The sequence below is a fragment of the Alosa sapidissima genome, chromosome 3, assembly GCF_018492685.1.
Source record: "Alosa sapidissima isolate fAloSap1 chromosome 3, fAloSap1.pri, whole genome shotgun sequence".
NCBI lineage: Eukaryota > Metazoa > Chordata > Actinopteri > Clupeiformes > Clupeidae > Alosa > Alosa sapidissima.
In genome coordinates, this window is record NC_055959.1 from 26,653,189 (window position 1) to 26,673,941 (window position 20,753).

At 47.6% G+C, this 20,753-nt stretch overlaps 1 protein-coding gene and 1 long non-coding RNA gene across 2 annotated transcripts in view; both read right to left on the bottom strand.

Moving 5' to 3' along the window:
• The window catches only part of LOC121704565 (speckle type BTB/POZ protein), a 31,386-nt gene extending 28,437 nt beyond the window's left edge, over window positions 1-2,949 (bottom strand). Inside the window, exons 1-3 of the mRNA XM_042084892.1 lie at window positions 2,684-2,949; window positions 1,463-1,584; window positions 1,120-1,271 (exon numbers count right to left, since the gene is read on the bottom strand). Of these exons, the coding sequence (XP_041940826.1) occupies window positions 1,120-1,271; window positions 1,463-1,584; window positions 2,684-2,761 (352 nt within the window). The 5' untranslated portion in view covers window positions 2,762-2,949. The remainder of the gene's footprint in view (window positions 1-1,119; window positions 1,272-1,462; window positions 1,585-2,683) is intronic.
• A 62-nt stretch (window positions 2,950-3,011) lies between these two features.
• The window catches only part of LOC121704579, a 37,842-nt gene continuing 20,100 nt past the window's right edge, over window positions 3,012-20,753 (bottom strand). The window contains exon 3 of the long non-coding RNA XR_006030593.1: window positions 3,012-3,300. This is a non-coding gene — a long non-coding RNA (uncharacterized LOC121704579). The remainder of the gene's footprint in view (window positions 3,301-20,753) is intronic.

Below are 20,753 nucleotides of genomic sequence, written 5' to 3' on the forward strand. Positions count from 1 at the left end.
AGCATCACAACAAGAGGAGAGAGGAGAGGAAAATAGGAAGAGGAAGAGGAGGAGAGAGGAGAGGAAAAGAGGAAGAGGAGAAGAGGAAAAGAAAAGGTGGCAAGTAGTGATACAAACTGTTCGATTAGCACCTTTTCTTAATTCATTACAGTCTCACCACACCACCCTGGTGCATTAACTGTTCATTTTCTCACCAATAAGATTTAACTGGTGTGTGTGTGTGTGTGTGTGTGTGTGTGTGTGCGCACGCAAGGGAGAAAAGATAAAGGTAGAGTCCGTTGATAAATCTGCATTGAGAAAAAAGATCTAAAACAAAGATCAACACAACAAGGTTCTGTAAACAATGGTGTAGGCTGACTTCACTCTTGCACGCACACACAAACATACACATCCCCTCTATGAGATATGAGAAAAACCTATGCGTGTGGGAAGCCGATCACCAAGCAAATGGCTACATCTGGACACTGCTAATTCAATCTCCGCGCGCGTTCTGCCTCGCCGTAACCCAATTAAGAGCAGGCGTGGAGCGTGAGGCACGTCCATCTGAGATTCATCAAAAGAGACAGGCTTCCCGAAAAATAGCAGTGCTCGCTCAGCCCCTAATTAAAACTCAGAATGAGAACGGCCCTGCGCTTGGCCAAATTAAAGATGGGAAGAAAATGATGAACTCCACCTGTGATTAGACATGCCTCGGCAAGACGAGACACGCGCACACACACATACTTGGACACACACCGAATGGTCCTGAAAGAGGCAAAGGCGAGAAGCTCCACAACTTCACTTAAATAAACTCCACTCCTGTGCACATATGATTTCCATAGACACATGGTGTGTGTGTGTTTATCACACAGCACTCCACCCAAATGAGATGAGGAACACATTAACAGTCTATCTCCCTCTACAGACAAGCTGCTACACAAGCGAGCACACACAAACACACACACACACACACTACACACAACCCACACACAGACACACACACACACACACACACACACACACACACACACACCACAAGCTGCACCAGGTTCTGCATCAATATCCAGGTATGGATCGGTGCAGCCGCGCTTCACTGGCAGACGCCTCATTAAGAGGCTGGACAGCGGGGGGGGTTCTCACCCATGGCTTTGGTCTCCTCTCCCTTGGCGTTGAGGATGGAGAACTTGAACTTGGCGCGGACCTCACTCTTGGGACAGCTGACCAGGAGCAGGTACAGTGACAGATAGTCTTTGCTCTCCTCGTCCAGGCCTTTGGGGTTCACTCGCAAACACCTGATGAGATCAAGAGAGGGAGGAGGGGAAGGAAGAGATACTTAGGATAGATATGCATATCATACCAGTCGCTTCAGTAGACTTTAATTCAGCTCTACGCAAACATACCTCCTGACACTCATGAACAAAACCAGTCATATGCAAATGTTAGAGGAGTCTTGAGATATGCATCCGTCTCCGCCCACACCTACCATTTCAGTTTGTCATTGGCTCCTGAGGAAAAGGTGGAGCTTTTGATGACCTCGCCCATCTCCTCTCGACAGAAGCTGAAGTTGTTGATGGTCCACATGTAGGAGAACTTCACCACTTTGATCTGGACCAGAGCAAAGACAGATATGTAAGGCATCTTCTGTTAGTGTGAGTGTGAGTGTGCGTGAGTGTGTGTGTGAGTGTGCGTGTGAGTGCGAGTGAGTGTGTGTGTGCGCGAGAGTGTGTGTGTGCGCGAGAGTGTGTGTGTGCGCGAGAGTGTGTGTGTGCGCGAGAGTGTGTGTGCGAGAGTGTGTGTGTGCGAGAGTGTGTGTGCGCGAGAGTGTGTGTGCGCGAGAGTGTGTGTGCGCGAGAGTGTGTGTGCGAGAGTGTGTGTGTGTGCACGTCTGTTCATGTGCATACGTGCTCGATACACCTAAGTGGTGGCCGGACATGAAAAAGCGGACATCAAAACGGCCTTTCATCTTAATAAACTCTGACAACAAACAGAGGGCCATGGGAGAGGATGACAAAAGCGACAACAAAGCGATGATATCACCAGAACAAAAGAGTCCAGGGGTGGAGGGATAGAGAGGATAACAGAAGGAGAGGTAGAAAGAGAGAAAAAAAAAAAAAAAAAAACATCAATAGGACTGGAGCAGGACGTCCATCAACAGTGACTAGCTGTGTGCAAATGGGACCTACACACCAATTTATAAAACACACACACACACACACACACACATCAAACAATACAACATATTACTGAAGGCATAAACTACACTGATGACATATCATTGAATGTATGAGCATGTATGTTTGTTTGTGATCATGCGATAATAAAAACAACACTCAATACACAAACAAAACAGTCTCTGCTGGCCGATGCACACAGTAACACACATGCCTACATAAACACACAGGCGCACACACACATACACACTCACACTTGAATCCACCAATCAGATTTCCAACAAAAAGGGATTCAAATGATTCCAGAGGTGAATACAATCTTTGGCACTGATTAGCCAAATTAATAAGTATGTTGTATAATGCCACCATAGGTTCCCTATTACAGCAGTCAAGTTCTTTGGGTTTTTTGACAGGTAGGTCTGCCATTAGTAACCCACTAATTGTTGGGTAGTGTCAAAGGCACCCAAATATCAACAAGCAAACACACACACACACACACACACACACACACACACACACACACACACACTGACCTGAGTGTAACACCAGCTTTCGGCCACAGGGCCGCTGGACATCTCAGCCGGCGGTGGCGGACTCGGAACCCTGGACATCGCCAGCTTTGAAGATGGGGGGGGAGCAGGGGGCCACAGCACCGGCTTGCAGAGGACCCTATCCCCACACACACACCCTCTGCCTCTCTACCCACGCACGCACACACGCACGCACGCACACACACAGGCAGGCACACACACACTCACACACACACAGGAAGAAGTCCTCACACAACCACACACTCACCCCCTCTCTCCCAGTCTTCAACACACACACACACACACTATTTTCCACTTTCACACACACAGACTATTTTCCTCTTTCACACACACACACACACTTTCTAAGCAGCCACACACGCTCTCTCTCTCACACACACACACACTTTCTAAGCAGCCACACACGCTCTCTCTCTCACACACACACACACAGCCTCCGCCACTGCTGTGCTCCAGAGGCTGGCCCCTTTCTCCAGCACGCCGGACTGAAAGCACTCCCAGAAGATATGGGGGTGGGGTGGGGGGGGTGCAGGGGTGGTGTGGGGGTACGCCGCGGTGGTCAAGGAGCCCGCGCTGTCCTCACACACAGGCCCTTCAACCTGAAATAGAAAGAAAGAGGGGGTTCAGAGGAATGGGGGGAGAGAGAGAGAGAGAATATCAGTTAGTACAAGTAGAAGCATGTGTTTACATGTTTGTTATTGGCTTTTCTGTACTCATTTACACAGGCTGAATACATATCAAGAAGGAGGTGTGAGAGAGAGAGAGAGAGAGACAGAGAGAGAGAATTATAATTAGGCAGCTGGCCAAATTGGGCTTTATTCAAATATAAATAGGCCAGCACAGCACGAAGCACAAGTCTGTGTTAATTTCCTCTCAAAGAACACTTGGCCTTAATGAGCAGCAATCTATATTTTATTCATTGTGCTGTTTCCCCAATGTCTGAAGGGGCCCAATGCCAACCTCAGGGCTATACGCCTACAACAAGAGTGAGTGTGAGTGCGTGCGTGTGTGTGTGAGTGAGTGAGTGTGTGTGAGTATGTGCGTGCATGTGTGTGTGTGTGTGTGTGTGTGTGTTCGCTTGTGTATTCGCATGTGTGTTCGTGTGTGTGTGTGTTTGTGTGTGTGTGTGCGTACATGTGTGTGTGTGTGTGTGTGTGCAAAGGGAACATCAGGCTTTCATTCTGTCTTCACACACAAACATTTCGCCCTTCAACCTGCCAGCACTGGACAGGCGCTAAAAACAAGAATAAATGTCCTTCTGTAGAATGCAAACGCAAGACAGACAGAGAGAGAGAGAGAGAGAGAGAGACGTGGAGGGAGGCAGAGAGGATGAAGGACTAGCACAGTGGAGGAAGAGCAACGCTTCTCTCTAAGACTGTATTATGTTAAGTAGGCTATTAGTCTAGAATCAGGGAGGCATGGGGCTACGGGAGCGCACTCACTCGACCGATTTAAACACCAGGATTTCTGACAGAGGGCCAAAAACGTACGGGTGTCAGATTGCAGCGATGAGAATGGAAATCGGATGACCCGAGTGAACCCTGTGAGGAGCAGAGGCAGCACAGTCCTAAACACACACACACACACCCGCATCACACACATTTTCTTCAGACAGGCTTCTCTATACCACACGCTCAGATCTCAACACTCCCGACCACAGAACAAAGACATGAGAGGGGGTGAGGGAGAGAGACTGACAGAGACAGAGTGTGTGTGTGTGTGTGTGTGTGTGTAGGTTGGTGATGGAGTGAATGAGTGAAAAAGATGGAGAAAAAGAAAACCACAGAACCACAAAACCGCATTTCTTTATTTTATCTTTGACATTCCATCATCTAGACAAGGTCAGTCACCCTCCCGCTAAACAGCAGCCAAACACAGAGTCCAAATCTGCCCCTGGAGCACACCAGCGTATGGCAAGCACTCCAGGAATGCGGAGTAAATATTTAAACGGTGCCTCTGACACACTCTTTAGCAGGAACAACCCCCACCCCCCCCCCCCACCCCCCAGACTAGTCAGCCGTGTTGGAGGGGCGCGGAGAGAACCGAGGTTACGTCTCTCTCTACTCGTTTATTTCTTTTCATCCTCTCTGAATGTCTAATCAGCGCGCGCGGTGCAGGGCCGAGGCCTCGATGTGGTCAGGCGTTCAGGCATGCGTGCGTGCAATGCCGCTCTCGTTTGTGTCGGGCTCTTCTGGTCTTTTAACCCTGTGCGCTGCGCCACACTGTCGTGGGTCCGCCGGCGGAAACCGCTGTCCACATCTGACAGCTAATAACGTGGATGTGCTGCCCACACTTCTTCGGGGCAACCTACACGTGTCCCACTTAAAAGAGCCCTCTCTCCACGGCGTCCGCTCGTCTGTCCTTGTGCGTCTCGCTCAACCCCCTTTTTGTTTGACCTGTGTAGCTTTCTCTGAGGTTTTCCCCTCACTACAGTGAGAGATATGCATTTTTTCTCTTCTAATTAGCGACTGATTGAAAGGGAAGATCACGGCCTGCGTCAGCCTCAGAGGTAGGAGTGGGAGTAGGAGAGAGAGAGAGAGAGAGAGAGAGAGAGAGAGAGAGAGAGAGAGAGAGAGAGAGAGAGAGAGAGAGAGAGAGAGAGAGAGGGGGGGGGGGGGGGGGACTGGGGAGGGAGGAAATGAGGGAGGTGTGATGAGAACAGAAGAGAGAAAGAAAAAGACAGCCAGGAAGAAGAAAAAAAACAGTGCACCATAACAAAGTTATGATGTAGTTCTACACCAGTACCCACAGCAGAACACCTGGACTGAACTTTAAAAGCATGAGGGAAAAAAAGCAGACCAAAGCAAAGCAAAGCAAAGCAAAAGCAGAGCAGAGCAAAGCAAATAGAAGTAAAAAGGGAAAGTAATAGAGAGAGCACAGAGAGGGGGGCAGGTCTCCGAGCTTGTCGTTTCTGTAGACACCACACATCTTAATTAAAGCCCAGAGTCATGTCTGAGGACGGGCTCAGATCAGACCCCCCCCCCCCCCCACACACACACACACACACACACACTCCCAGCCGTTTGTTTCTGATGAGAAATACTGGTGGCATTTCCACTTCGTCAAAACAATAAAATATTAATCAACAAAAAAAAGTTGAGGAGCAAGCCAACGCTGATTTGCAATTTAAATCACTGTGCCTTCCTGACAATTAAGTGTGTGTGAGTGTATGTGACAGTGTATGTGAGTGTGAGACAGTGTGAGAGAGAGAGAGAGAGAGAGAGAGAGAGAGAGAGAGAGAGAGAGAGAGAGAGAGAGAGAGAGAAAGAGAGAGAAAGAAAGAAAGAAAGAAAGAAAGAAAGAAGAGAGAGAGAGAGAGAGAGAGGAGAGAGAGAGTGGTTGTGTGTGTGTGCGTTCTCCTGATTTTGCTTATAAGCTTTCTCATTTTAAAGTCTACATTTTTATCTTGCCTTGTCATTGTTGACCAAATCAACAAGACTTTATGGAAACGTAATAACAGCCTACACCAAACTCAAGCAGAGTTCTTTCAAGCCTAGTCAATGTGAAGAGACACGTACGCACACACACAAACAGTGTCCCAAAAACACTCTCCAGTCAAAACTAAATCTTTGCTGAAAAACATGACTTTTCCACCATCTTCCTCCATCCTTGTCAGTTTTTTTTATTGTGTGTGTGTGTGTGTGTGTGTGTGTGTGTGTGTGGTGTGTGTGTCCTTTCTTTGTGACAAAAAGCGATTACGGCACAAAGAGGAAAACGCATCAAAACAAAGAGTGAGGGCTCGGCCCGCTAATCGAATCTCTTTCTCCTGTCTGAGACATCCTCAGACAAGCCATCCATCACCGCACTACACACACACACAAACACACACACGCACACTGCACATGCACACCTTGAACTGACTTACAGGCAAAGACAGCACCAGAAGAAAATAGCTAATAGGTGATGATGCCCTTGACATGGAGGGAATAAATATTGACAACGAATTCCTCTCCTCGGTCTCGCTCACACATACACACACACGCTTAGTGATGAGGCGGGTTCGCATTTCCAGAGGACCTTTGACGGCTAAGGAGAAGCCAGCTGTTTTACACCTTGTAACATTTCCTCAATGTGTGTGTGTAAACGAGAACGTGTGTGTGTTTGAGATCAAAGCAGTCAGTTGCCAAGCATGTGCAATCACGCTAATGAAGCCAAACATTTATGAAAGAAAAAAAGTGTATGCGTGCGTGTGTGCGGCGGCCAGAATTTACATTCATTAGATGCCTTTCCACAATATCCTTGACCCAGTCCTTTCCATTCCAGTCCAGTCAGACCACCGCAGAACCACAAACAAACACACACACACACACACCAAACTAGCATCTGCTTTCCAATCACGCTCCAGAGCAAGGACTTCACATTAATACATGCATCAAACTCTTCATCTGATACCGACTGGAACATTAACTTGCTTCTCAACATATTACCGGAGTGTAAATATCCTACAGAGCCAAGGCCAAGACATGAACTTACACTGGCCCAACTATTCCACTCACTACCAGAGGACACACGGAGGGAGGAAAGGAGTCGGAGAAAGACGCAGAGAGTGGGCATGGGTATTGAGTATAAGTATAAGTAAGTATATATACTCTTTTGATCCCGTGAGGGAAATTTGGTCTCTGCATTTATCCCAATCCGTGAATTAGTGAAACACACTCAGCACACAGTGAACACACAGTGAGGTGAAGCACACACTAATCCCGACGCAGTGAGCTGCCTGCAACAACAGCGGCGCTCGGGGAGCAGTGAGGGGTTAGGTGCCTTGCACAAGGGCACTTCAGCCGCTTCCTACTGGTTGGGGTTCGAACCGGCAACCCTCCGGTTCCAAGTCCGAAGCGCTAACCAGTAGGCCACGGCTGCCCCCAAGAGGAAGAGAGAGAGAAGAAAGAGGAGAGGAAGAAAGATTGTGTGTGTGTGTGTGTGTGTGTGTGTGTGTGTGTGTGTGTGTGCGCGTGTGTGTGTGTTCATATGTCGCTGCATTGAGTTGAATTGTGGGAGGAGAGGGCTGGCAGCAGCTACAGGCCCTTCAGGAGTTCATTACTGCTGCTGCCACATTCCACAGCAGGAGAGAGCGGGAGAGAGCAAGGGAGCGAAAGAGTAGTAAAAAAAAAGATTTAATGAATCTATTTAAAAATAAAATAAATAAACAAGAGAAACTGGGAGCGTTTTCCACAGCTCAGGATTTAAATTCTCTTTCAGGCGCGACTTGAAAGGGGGAACATCAAATACACAGCACCACCCACCAGCCAGCCACGGCCCCCCCAAGGCTCCCCGCACTTCCTGCAAAGAGGAGGAAGTGCTTGGCACCGTAGCAACATCACCACACACACACACACACACCCTGGATAGACCCTAGGAGGAGGAGCTAAACGCGAAGGGAACGGTCAATGGGAGGATCCCTGGACGCTGGGAGCCTGCGGTGAAACTTGAAAGATGGCGTGCTTTAGGTATAGACCTACAACATATACAGATGTAAACACTGATACGGAACGTCTTTCCCTCTCCTATAGATACACACAGGGGGTTAACAAGCGGTGGAATACATACACAGGTGTCTGACTTTGAGAGTGTGTGGACACCTGCCGATGATACTGCAGAATTGAGCTTGCTCTATCTATGTACTGACACACATACACACACACACAGCAAATGAAGCGCCAACATTGGCTTGGCTTGAGCTCACCCCGATAGCTGGCAGTGTAATGAAGTTGGTTAATTATCAGAGGGGATTGGATGGAGCCGAGTGGTTGGCTCTGAGTGTGGCTAAGGTGTGAGTGTGTGTGTGTGTGTGTGTGTGTGTGTGTGTGTGTGTGTGTGTGTGTGTGTGTGTGTGTGTGCGTGTGTGTGCGTGTGTACATGTCTGTGTCCTGAGGGAAGCAACACCATTGATTATGGTGGAAGAACAGCGATTAAAACACATAGACACACAGTGCAAACACAGACACACACACACACACACACACATGCAGTAAACAGAGTTGCTCTAATTACACCATACCAAAAGTGCAGTAATGACCGCTAATCCATGAAACGCTTCTGGCTTGTGGACATGGAGACACAGAGAAACTTGGGAAAGTAAGAGTCAGTGTGTGTGTGTATGTGTGTGTGTGTGTGTGTGTGTGTGAGAAAGAGACTGGGCCCAGAAATCACAACAAACAAAAAACCTGAACACACCCAATGCTTTAATTCAACCAAACCCTAACTCAAACCACTAATAATTAACAAAGCAAAATGTCGTCCAACCCATTATCTGATCTGAAGTTCCATCCTAAAAGCAAACTTGGAGCATTCACAACTGTGCAATGCAACATCCAATGGAGCATATACACTAAACATTCTTATGATATGACAAGAATATTAAGCTGTAAGGCAGTTCAGCTGACCGATTATGCATACCTATTAGTAGCCTATTATGTTGGGAAATTATGAAATATTTGCAAGTAGATAAAAATACATGTGTCAATGTCAGCCATATTTCACTGGGCTTCTTACCATATTGTGTGTGTTTGTGTGTGTGTGTGTGTGTGTGTGTGTGAGTGAGTGAGTGAGTGAGTGAGTGAGTGAGTGAGTGAGTGAGTGAGTGAGTGAGTGAGTGAGTGAGTGAGTGAGGAGACAGAGAGAGAGATTAAAAAATAGCCAAAGAAAATAAAGTGTGGGCTGAGAGACTGTGAGAGTGACACACACACACACACACACACACAGAGGGTGACTGTTGACTATTTAGATGTGCAATATAATATCACATGCAGGAGGAAAAGTGTGAATATAAGGGGAAAAAACAGAATGGGTAGAAAGGACTGACGGACGGAGGGAGGGATGAAGGGAGGAAGGGAGGTGCAACAATGAAGAACGAGTGCAGAAGGAAGAGCTGGAGGACCCAGACAGGGAAAGGTGGAAATCACAACAAGCATCAGAGCTGCTGCATCTCTCTCACTCTCTCCCTCTCTGCTTCTTCACCTTCTCCATCGTCTCTGTCCAGCCAGTCTGCTTCTGTTGCCTGCCCCCATAATCCCCCCCCCCCTTATAGTCCATAGTCTCCGCTCCACCCCCCCCCCCTCCTTATAGTCCATAGTCTCCGCTCCCCCCCCCCCCTCCCCCCACCCCTCTTCATTCCTCTCCATTATACTTCCCTCTATTCCTCCCTCCATCTTTACTGTTCAATGTATTTGGCTCTCGGTCCGTCTGTCTGTCCCTCTGTGTCACTCCATTCCCCATCTCTGCTGTTCCCTCTCTCCCTCTCTCAATCTCTGCTGTTCCCTCTCTCCCTCTCTCCATCTCTGCTGTTCCCTCTCTCCCTCTCTCCATCTCTGCTGTTCCCTCTCTCCATCTCTGCTGTTCCCTCTCTCCATCTCTGCTGTTCCCTCTCTCCATCTCTGCTGTTCCCTCTCTCCATCTCTGCTGTTCCCTCTCTCCATCTCTGCTGTTCCCTCTCTCCATCTCTGCTGTTCCCTCTCTCCCTCTCTCCATCTCTGCTGTTCCCTCTCTCCCTCTCTCCATCTCTGCTGTTCCCTCTCTCCATCTCTGCTGTTCCCTCTCTCCCTCTCTCCATCTCTGCTGTTCCCTCTCTCCATCTCTGCTGTTCCCTCTCTCCCTCTCTCCATCTCTGCTGTTCCCTTTCTCCCTCTCTGTCTGGCTCATAGGGCTGGTGCATGCGCTCACAGGCTGCCCTTGCACGCAGCACCAGTGTGATCAATTAGGCTCGGCTAGACTCCTCATGTTACATCGAGCGCTAGCCTCAGCAGTATAAACAAACACAGGCACACATGTGCGTGCACACACACACACACACACACACACACCAGTGCAATGCGCACACCACATGCACACACACACACACACACACACTTTATGCTCACAACTGCAAGTTAGCAAAGGGATACAATTTCAAATGCAATGCAAGTGTACTGACCATGCACATGGGTGGGTGGAGAAATGGTGCTCACGCGCAAGCTCATGCACGTATACACACACACACACACAAGCCCATAAATATCTCCAACAGATGGATGGTCAGGCCCTCCCTCTCTCTAACACACTCTCTCTCTCTCACACACACACACACACACACACACACAATGTCCTTGCAGGCTGCCAGTCTGAATCCTTATGGTGATAAAGCATTCAAAGCTCCTAAGCTCTTCAGTTCAGCTCCAGCTCCCATATCTACCCAGCACCTCCGCACCCCCACCACCCACCGGCTCCCCTGCGCAACTCTGGAGCCGCCCGAGGGCCACGCCGCCCCCCTGGCCCCCACCAGCGTCCCAAAGCCTCACACGGTGCCAGCGACCCCAGGCAGCCTTTTACAGCACCTACCAAATAGTCTGACTAGTGCCCTTTCTGTTCAGCGATGACTGGGTCAGCCGGTCCACACACACACACACCACACACACACACACAGCAGTGAGACTGGCTGAGGCTGTTACGAAGGAGCTGAGGGCTGTGCAGGAAACGTTGGAGGTGTTCCTGCAGCACTGACCTGAGACTGAGACTGCCTCCACTTACTCAGAGAAGAAATAAAAAAGAAATTAAAACGGAGGCTGTCTGCACCCAAGTCCTCTGAGGCCGAGATGGGAAGGCACGAGGCATGAAGCATATGGGGGAATGGCTGAAGGAGCCTGGTGAGAAAATAAAGAAGTGTGTGTGTGTATGTGTGTGTGTGTGTGTGTGTGTGTGTGTGTGTGTGTGTGTGTGTGTGTGTGTGTGTGTGTGTGGGTGGGTGGATGGGTGGGTGGAGGGTATGTGAAGGAAGAGAAAGAGAAAGAGAGAGGAGGCAGCACGAAGGGAAAGATGGAGGGAGATGGGGTTGAAAGTAATAGAGGGAGAGAGAAGGAGAGTGAGCTAGTGCGGCTCATTCACTCCCCTAATTATGCGCCTTATAATTAAAATGCAAATGCAGCGGGAGTGTGTAGCAGTCGTTTAAGTCACCCACCCTACCCCTCCTTTCTTAACTCACTTCACTTTATTCCTCCGCTTTCCTTGAAGGTCCTCCAGCCCACTGAGGCAGCCACTCGCTGCTCACCTTGCCTCCGTAATTGCGGTGGAAAGCACCAGAAATCCATAGTCATTTGCTCCCCCTGAAACACACCACCACTACAATCCCACAATGCATTTCGTGACACGGTACACCTCCTGTGGGAGTGGGGGGGGGGGGGTATCCCCTTTAAACTACAGCATTAACACACAAAACAGCCGAGCTGCAATTCCTATTAACGCACTGTTCGAATAATGGTAAGACTGAGGTCCCAATGGGACCGTCTCTGGTTCATGACTCGTCTTTCCCTTCTCGCAACCCATGACCGTTCCACCACACGGCCTGTCCAGAGGCTGACACCAGGCTAATGCAGTAAAAGCATGTTAGCGATGCCCAGAGGCCCCTTGCCTAGTCCTGGGGCACGCTTTAGCGCTTTGCTAACACCGCTGCCTTTGGTCACAAAGGCCCAATTTTTAATTTGGTAGCGTGACCCGGGGTTCCCCAAGGCTCGCTCCCGGGTCCCTTTTTAATGTGTGGTAACCTCTGCTTGATGCAGGCAGAACTCAGCATGGTCGTCGCCCATCAACAGCAGAAGCCGCCGTCCCCATAAAAACAACAAAGGGACCGACTCCCTTGTGAACCATTAGGGTCGTGTTTTTTATTCAAATGAGAAGCAGGCAGGCTGAGCCTGCTTCAGAAAATAAGGGGGGGGGGGGGGGGGGGGGGGGGTAGAGCTTTTTTGTTTTCCTCTTTTATTTTGGGAAGGGATGACGTCCTTGAGTTTGACATTGCCAGGTAACGTTTTTTTTTCTTTTTTCCCCCCGCCGTTCCTCCTCAATTATCCAGCCCTGATGTAGTGGATTTCAAAAGCATTTTCAGACCTCGGCTGTTATTAGCTGGAGCCCAGGCGCTCATGAAAGACCCAATCAACACAAAGACAGCTCTTGTCTGTGACTGCTCTCAGAATGGGTGTATCACCCCGCTCTCTCTCATCTCATCCTCTCTCTCTCTCTCTCTCACACACACACACACACACACACACACAGTCCACATCCCCTTAGGTAGCACCACCATCGGTTCTTCTGATCCTTGCTACACCTGGGTAATCGCTCGGACAGTGCAGACAGTGTTCTATCGACCAGGCCCGCTGCTTTAACACACAACTTTATCGCAGTGACAGCCAGCCGGTAACCCTTCATCTCAGTAAGAGCACAGCCTGGTGCTGGATGAAGCCCCATGCCCCCACCCCCGCTCTCTTTAGGATGGACAGCGGAAAGAGACAGATGGGATGTGTGTACGCTCCTTCAGCTTATTCACAGAGCCCATCATTATCAGCCGCTTTAATTATCCGAGCTTCAACACATTACTGCAGGTCCCATCGATGAAACTTTCGAGCCGAGACAGCATGTCAGTCACCTTGTCAAAAGGCGTGACTGTTAAAAATAGGCAGTGGAATAAGGAAACCAGAAGTCTCCTCACCTTATGTAAACACAGAGATTATGAACACTGCTGACCTGGGATCCACCTGTGCAACTGGGCATGGTACATTTTCTTGTTACTGTGGCTGTTCAAAGACAAACACTTGAGAGTGTGTGTGTGTGTGTGTGTGTGTTTGTGTGTGTGTGTGCAAAAGTAAACATAGAGGAAAAGCAAACACATCACCAACATCTCCCAGCAGGATGTCAGTCAAGCTCATGCAAGTGTTTGCCCATGATATCTGTGATATTTACAGTGGAACTAAGAATATCTCTTCATCCACACATGTGCACAGAGAGAGGTTTGGGGGGGGGGGGGGGGGGGGGCAGCACCTGCTTTGTTCTGCAGTGTGGTGTGTTTTAAAATGGTGAGGTTTGTGCAGAGGCACATGGATTGGGTGGCCTCAGATGCAGTTGCCCTAACTCTCTAGAACATTCCCCAGATGGCCGGATACCTCCACCAGCACAGGGCAATTCCAGCCCATGCTTGCTCCCTTTCTCTCCACCTCTCCATACCCCACTTTTTTTTTATTCCATTCTCTCTTTTCCTCTCTCCAACCCCTCCCCTCCCTCGCACCCAAACCTCCCTTCTTCCTCCAGGGAGGAATCATTCCATTCTCACTCTCTCCTCCATGGCTTTGCCCCCAAACAATTACAATGGTGAGGAGAGGTGCCAGGAGCAATGCAAGCGGCGTCATTTGTGCAAAAGCCTTCAGCGTGTGAGAGAAGGAGCAAGCTCCAATGAACAAGCAAGCGAGCCGGCAGAGGGGGCAGGGGAGAAGGAGGAGAAGGAGGAGGAGGAGGAGGGGGAGGGGGAGGGGGTGGAAGGAGGGGAGAAAGAGAGAGAGCTGGCTGTGAGAGCTGGGAGGCAGTGAGTGCTTCCTGTGTTAATTAAATAAGGAAAAGCGTTGTTTGCAGACCGCCCCACCACAACACACATCTGTGATTACCCACATACATGCACACAACACAACACACACACACACACACACACACACACACAAACAAAAACAACTGACAGGAGGTTAAGCCTCCAGGGACCTGACCCGAGAATACGGCTCCCACCCCCTTTCTCTCCCACGCAATATCGTACTGACTTTACGCATTTGAAGAGCAATGGGGTGTGTGTGTGTGCCGCTGTGTTTAAGGCTATAATGCAGACAGACAGCCAAACACATTAAACTGGGAGCAAAAGGCTATGCTCCATTTTCTATGTCAAACAAACAAACACACACACACACACACACACTTCAGAAAAGTCAATTAGGTTCTAGCTTTCCTCTGAAATGAGTCATGCTGTCACTGCAATAAGAGAGGTCCTATGGACATTGCTGCCTCACCACAGGCTGATGGACCCTGTCCACCTCCTCCCCTGACTCTCCAGGTCTCTCTCCAGCTCTTTAAACACATTCCTGCCATTGTGTTGATTGACTGGAATCAAGGTCTCAGTTAGCGCCACCATGTCTGTGTACAGAGCCTGGATTGTGTATGAACACTGGAGTATTTCGGAGCAGGAGGAGGACCTCTAGGACCATGGAGCAGGCAACTCGGCGAGAGTGGAGCAATTCGCTGAGTGTGTATTGTATGGAAACAGAATCAGGCCTTTAAAAATTCCCATGATTCATTGAGCTCCCCCACCTAGACTAGACCAGACTAGAGCAGCCTCGGTTACAACAGGTCGAATAGCGTCCACACAGAACAACAGTTAGTCACAGTCGAGCTCTATTTCAGGCTGAAACATGAACAAGTGTACTCCAGCCCTACAGAAAGACATTCGCTTTTACTGTGCTGCCCGGAAGACACGGACCCTGTCTCTCTGAAAATACAGCTGTTGGACAACAGTTGGACACACATGCGCGCGCGCACACAGGCAGAGTGGGTGTCTAGCAGTCCAATGGGAGCTAAACAGCGTGCACGCGCACACACACACACACACACACACACACACACACTTTACATTCAGTTCAAGTTGTTCAAGTGTGATCTAGCAGGGAGTAAGTCATGGTATACTGTACATGCTCTGTCGCTCTCTTTTGTGCAGGCCTAGCGCTCACAAACACAATTTCAAAGCATTTGGAAAAGCCTATTAAAACAGCAAGATGTAAATGCACTGCAGCATTATTTGAAGAGGAACGTAACAGGGTTAAAAACGCACCACTGCTTCAACAAACCGGAGATAGACCATTGTGAATATTGCCATATTATAGTGTGTGTGTGTGCGAGCAAGAGGGAGAGAAGGCAAACAGAACAGACATGAAGACATTTTCTCCACAAAAGCAGGAAAAGGCAGAAGGGTAGAAAGAGAGTGTGTGAGCGAGAGACAGAGTGTGAGATGGAGAAGGAGAAAGAGCGCGAGAAAGCAGGAGGGAAGAAGAGAGAAGGTGGAGGAGAGGTCCAGACAGGAGAGCACTGCTCTTTTCAGCCGAGCAGGGAGCGGTGGAGGCAGCGCCGCTAATAAGTTCAGCTCCGTCCGTCTGCTCTTCTCCCCGCGACAGAGGCGACCGCTCACCGAGCCCCCACGTCACTCTGGCTCCCAATTACCACACACACACACACACGCACACACACACACACACACACACACGCACGCATGCACACACACACGCACGCGCATGCACACACACGCGCATGCACACACACACGCATGCACACACATACGCATGCACACACACACACACACACACACACACACGCTTAAAACTATTAACATAAACGCCATACCACTCCATTTCCCTCCTTAACACACACTCGCACACAGCATACCACATAATGACTACAAAACGAACACAGAAACGGCAAGCTACGCACAACCTCGTAAATTTAGAAACCCTTCCCTCTCTCTCCAACACACACAGATAAACAGTGAACATCCATACTCATAATGATAACATAAAACAGACCCTTAGGAACACCATTCCACAAACACACACACACACACACACCCTAATACACTCAAAGGACTGAGCTCCCTTCTAATGAGTGCACTGGGGCTGCATTAGTGTAGCTTGCAGTTAATGTACTGCTGAGACATCGCAAATGAGTGGCTTCTTCAAGCACTTTTGTTTAAGCTGATTATGTCTGTGTGCCTATTGTATGTATGTATGTATGTATGTGTGTGTGTGTGTGTGTGTGTGTGTGTGTGTGTGTGTGTGTGTGTGTGTGTGTGTGTGTGTGAGAGAGAGAGAGAGAGAGACTATGCTTGTATAGTGTATGTGTGTGTGTATGCAAGTGAGACAGAGAGAGAGCAGGACTGGAGGGTTAGCAGTAGTCTCAGCTACACTGCATTGAGTTGAAGATTGCCACACAAACACACACACAAACACATGTTCAAGCTAACATACATACACTCCGCCAGATCTATTCCATTATACACCAAGCTCAGCTCGTGTCAGCTCTAGGCTTGCGGTCATTGCTCACAGTAGACTGCTGAGCATGGATCTTGGGACACCGGCCAGCCTGGCGCTGCTACACCATGGACAGTCCAATTACCTCAGAGTTAAGGGGATGGTTACAGCACGGCTGGAAAGCAACAAGGACAACCGTCTTTGCACTTGGCATCCTGGTCGAATATTTCTGTACTGCCTGTCTACCTGTTTGTTTCTGTACTCTGGTTCTTGGTTGTGTTTGGTTTTAGCTTTGGCAGCAGCTGCTGTTGTTGTAGACTGTTAGCAATAATAGTCATAATAATAATCATAATTTTTGATTTTAAAGTCACGATTCGATTTTCGATCTTTTTTTTAATATTTCTATTAGGGATGTAACGATTACCGGTGTAATGGTAAACCGCGATAAAAATGTTGACGATAACAATTACCGTTTTCACCGTACCAGCTTCATCCGAGCCTGCTTTTGACATACAGTAGGCCTGGTACAATGAAATAAAACTGGTACCCTACTGATTCTGTTGTCCAATTGATGGTTTTAACTGCGGTTCGGATTAGGCTACACCTGATTTTAAAACAACATTTTCACCGCAAAACGTGCACTGTATCATGTAGCCACTCTGCGTCTTTTTATGTTCACGTCCACATTAAATCCACTCCACTCACGTTATCAGGAGAATACAGTAGCCTAAAGTTTTATTTCGAACACTTACTTTGGTCTCACTCATTGGATCCAAATAGCAGAAATAGTAAACTCTAAGTCATGGTAGGGTAAGTTAAACTATAAGCACATAGCCAATTAAACATGAAAAAGTGAACGGGACATTTTTTGAAACTATTTCAGCTTGTGTAGGCCAATCAGTGCTTTCTGAACATATTGAACACGCTTTTAAAAATACCGTGATAATACCGAAAACCGTGATAATTTTGGTCACTATAACCGTGAGGTTAAATTTTCATACCGTTACATCCCTAATTTCTATTAATGCATTCTTTATATGTTATTGACTTTTTTTTGGCCTTTTCCTTTTCTGTTTCGGGGGGCTTTTATTCTGAAACCGTTCCAACCGCGAGGTTGTAATGTAAACAGAACAAACATTAGGCTAAACATAGTGAAATGAAACAACACAGAATGATAATGATTGTTTCAGCACATTCTGAAAAGACCCAAGGTTAGTGTTCATGGAATATGTACTTATCAATGTGCATTTTAAGCCTTAAAGTAATTTTGGACTGTAACTAGATCATCTGTTCACTTGCTAAGTTGAGTAGGCTAAGTTAGTGTTAATTGACGTAAATTAACGACAAAATACTTCCACACCGGTGATTTCAGAGTAGCAAGAGGGGCTTCAATTTCGGTAGGTTGATGTGTATATTTTAACTGACTGCAGCCAAAAATGTGTTGACGCCGCAGTTCAGCACGTACGTGTAGGCGTGTTGCCATACATGCTAATCATGACATTGGGGGTGTGGCTGCATCGTCGATTTTACTTTTGCGTTCGAAGTTCGAGATTGAGAAAAATCGTGACACCCCTAATAGTGAGCCTAACAGTTACTACAACAGCAAGAAAAGAAAGAAAGAAACAAAATTGTAAGAGAGGCAAAATATTTGGGAACAAAACACCGTCAGACATTAACTGAAGGTCAGCACCAAAAAGAATCCCATCCTCGACACATTTTGTCTGTCCCTTCGCTCTCCGTCGTCTTCCTCTTATTGTTGGTCTTTATGCTGGGCTCTCAGAGGGAATCATCAGAGGGGGCAGCTAACTTTAACCCCAACTCCTCTGCTCTCCAAATGCCAAGCCGATAAGCCGACTTCTGCACCAATGTCACACACACACACACACACACACACACACAAGAAGTAGCAACATAGAGGTGAGACAGACAAGTGGTGACATTTTAAATTTGTCAAACACCCACCCACAATAGTCTTTTGTTACTTTCTCACTATACTTTCCTCCATCTCTTTTAGCTCTAAAGCACCACCACCACCAAACACCACCCACAAAACTCTTTCCTTGACAAAAATCCTGTCCTTGCTCAAATGTCCTTCCCTGAACTTTTTGGAGCTAACTTTCTGAGTGAAACTTTCCAGCAGAAGAATAAAACAGTGCTTAGATTGGAACCATTACGAGGTGGCGGGACCCGTTTTAGATTAACACTCTCTAATGCACCAATTAGAGCGCTGCACATTGCTATCCACCTCCCACATCCATTCAGCATCACCCCAGACACCAGGGGCCGTATTAACAAAGCCTTTTATCTTACCACTAGGAGTACTCCTAAATCGCACTAAAAGATTTTAGCTAGGAGTTTACTCTGAAAAGTTATTCACAAAGCCTTTCAGACCTACTCTTAGTAAGGAAAAATGATAACTCCTAAACTAAGAGTGAGTCTTCGTTGCTATGGATGACGTCATTACTCATGCACAAGCTTGACTGAAGTGACCACCTTGATTGGCTGATGATTGTTACGCGGGAATGATTCCAAACACCTCCCTTACGATAATGAGTGACAGGTGACAGGTCTGAGAATGCGTGCGCTACACAAGGACGGAAGATGATGAATAACTGAATAAAAAGGCCTAGCCTAAATGAATAAAGAGTAAGGAAAAAGAAGTAGCCTAATGAAACATACGGATTGATGCAGTATCTTTGCAACATTATTCAATTAATCTGTCACCATAGCCTATGCCTACGTTTGCAAAGAGGAGAATATTTTAATTTGATTCACAATGAAACGTTACATTTAATTTACATGTTGACAATGAGTAGTTTTGGTTGTTGTTGGTGGCGTTATTGCATCAGTTAGTTATGCCTACAATGCAAAATTGTTTCCTTGCGACTGGAAGCTCCTGTAGCCACATAGGATTTCAAAACATTGCGACGTGAAATGCCACAAAAAGCGGTTTGTGAATAGGTCTTAGTAAGTTAGGAGTCCTCTCGACTTCTTTTAAGCTGTGCCAGACTTAGGTGCTACTTTTAGGTCTAAAACGCTTCACGAATTACTTTTAGTGAAAAAAATTAGGAGTCCTAAAGGAGTGACACACCCATTATTTTTAGGAGTTGCTCCTAAATTCGCCAGTTAGGAGCTACTTTTAGCCTTAAAATTCTTTGTAAATACGGCCCCAGAGCAGCAGAGCGAGACATCAGCTGTGCAGAGGAGGGATGATTGAGAACACCAGAGGGAGGAGAGGAGAGGAGAGGAGAAGAGAGAGAGAGAGAAAAAAGACATTGGTATGGAAGAGGAAACTAAATGTGAAGGAGATGGTCCAAAATTGTCAGACAGGAACAGAAGTGTCCACTGGGGAGCTGAACTGAAAGTGTTAAGATGTGGCCAAGAAGCCACATAGTGTTGGAACGTCAGGATGAAGAGCTGTGTGATTGAGGGAGGGAGAGAGAGAGAGAGAAAGAAAGAGAGAGAACAGGAAGAAGGACAGCAAATAGAATAGAACACCAAAGTATAAACCTCATTTAAGAAGACGCACAGACACACACACTCTCCCACTGTCTTGCAAGGTTGCCTCAGCAACTAGAATTGGACTTGAGGAGAACAGAGGAACTCCAGTGACAATGTGAAACGAACAGGAAGAGAGTAAGAAGGACTGACAAAGGGAGAAGAGAAAATAAGAGAAGACAAGAGAAAAGTGAGACAGAGAAAGAGAGAGAAACAGAAAGAGAAAGAGAAAGAGAAAGAGAAAGAGAGAAAGACAGAGAGAGGCTGAGATGGATACCTCCTGCTTCAGGAAATAGCAACAGCAGGCAGTAGGCCGCTCACCAGTGTTGCTGTGGTTTCCCTACGCCAACGGCTTTGTCACTGGCCCGTGCTCAATGCAAGAGTCCAGCACAAAACACAAGAGGAAGAGAAAGGATGTACGCATGCGATGTGATGTGATGCGGGGGGGGGGGGGGGGGTGTCACTATTCTCACACACACACACACACACACACACCACAGTCTGAATTCCCACAGTGGCAAAGAAATAAATGAAAATGCATTATTCAAGGCAGTCACCTGACAATGTGGATCACACATACAGACCCACAATCCCATACATGCAGTGAATCTGTGAAATGTGTGTGTGAGAGAGGAGGTCAAAGTCAGTTTAGGTGCTTCTGTGTGAACTTCGACCCAGCAAAGACCCAATGAAAGCATAGACCAGGCAGAGGCCAGCACAGAATAAAACACACAAAGGTTCAAGATTAGCATTACGGTAGTAAG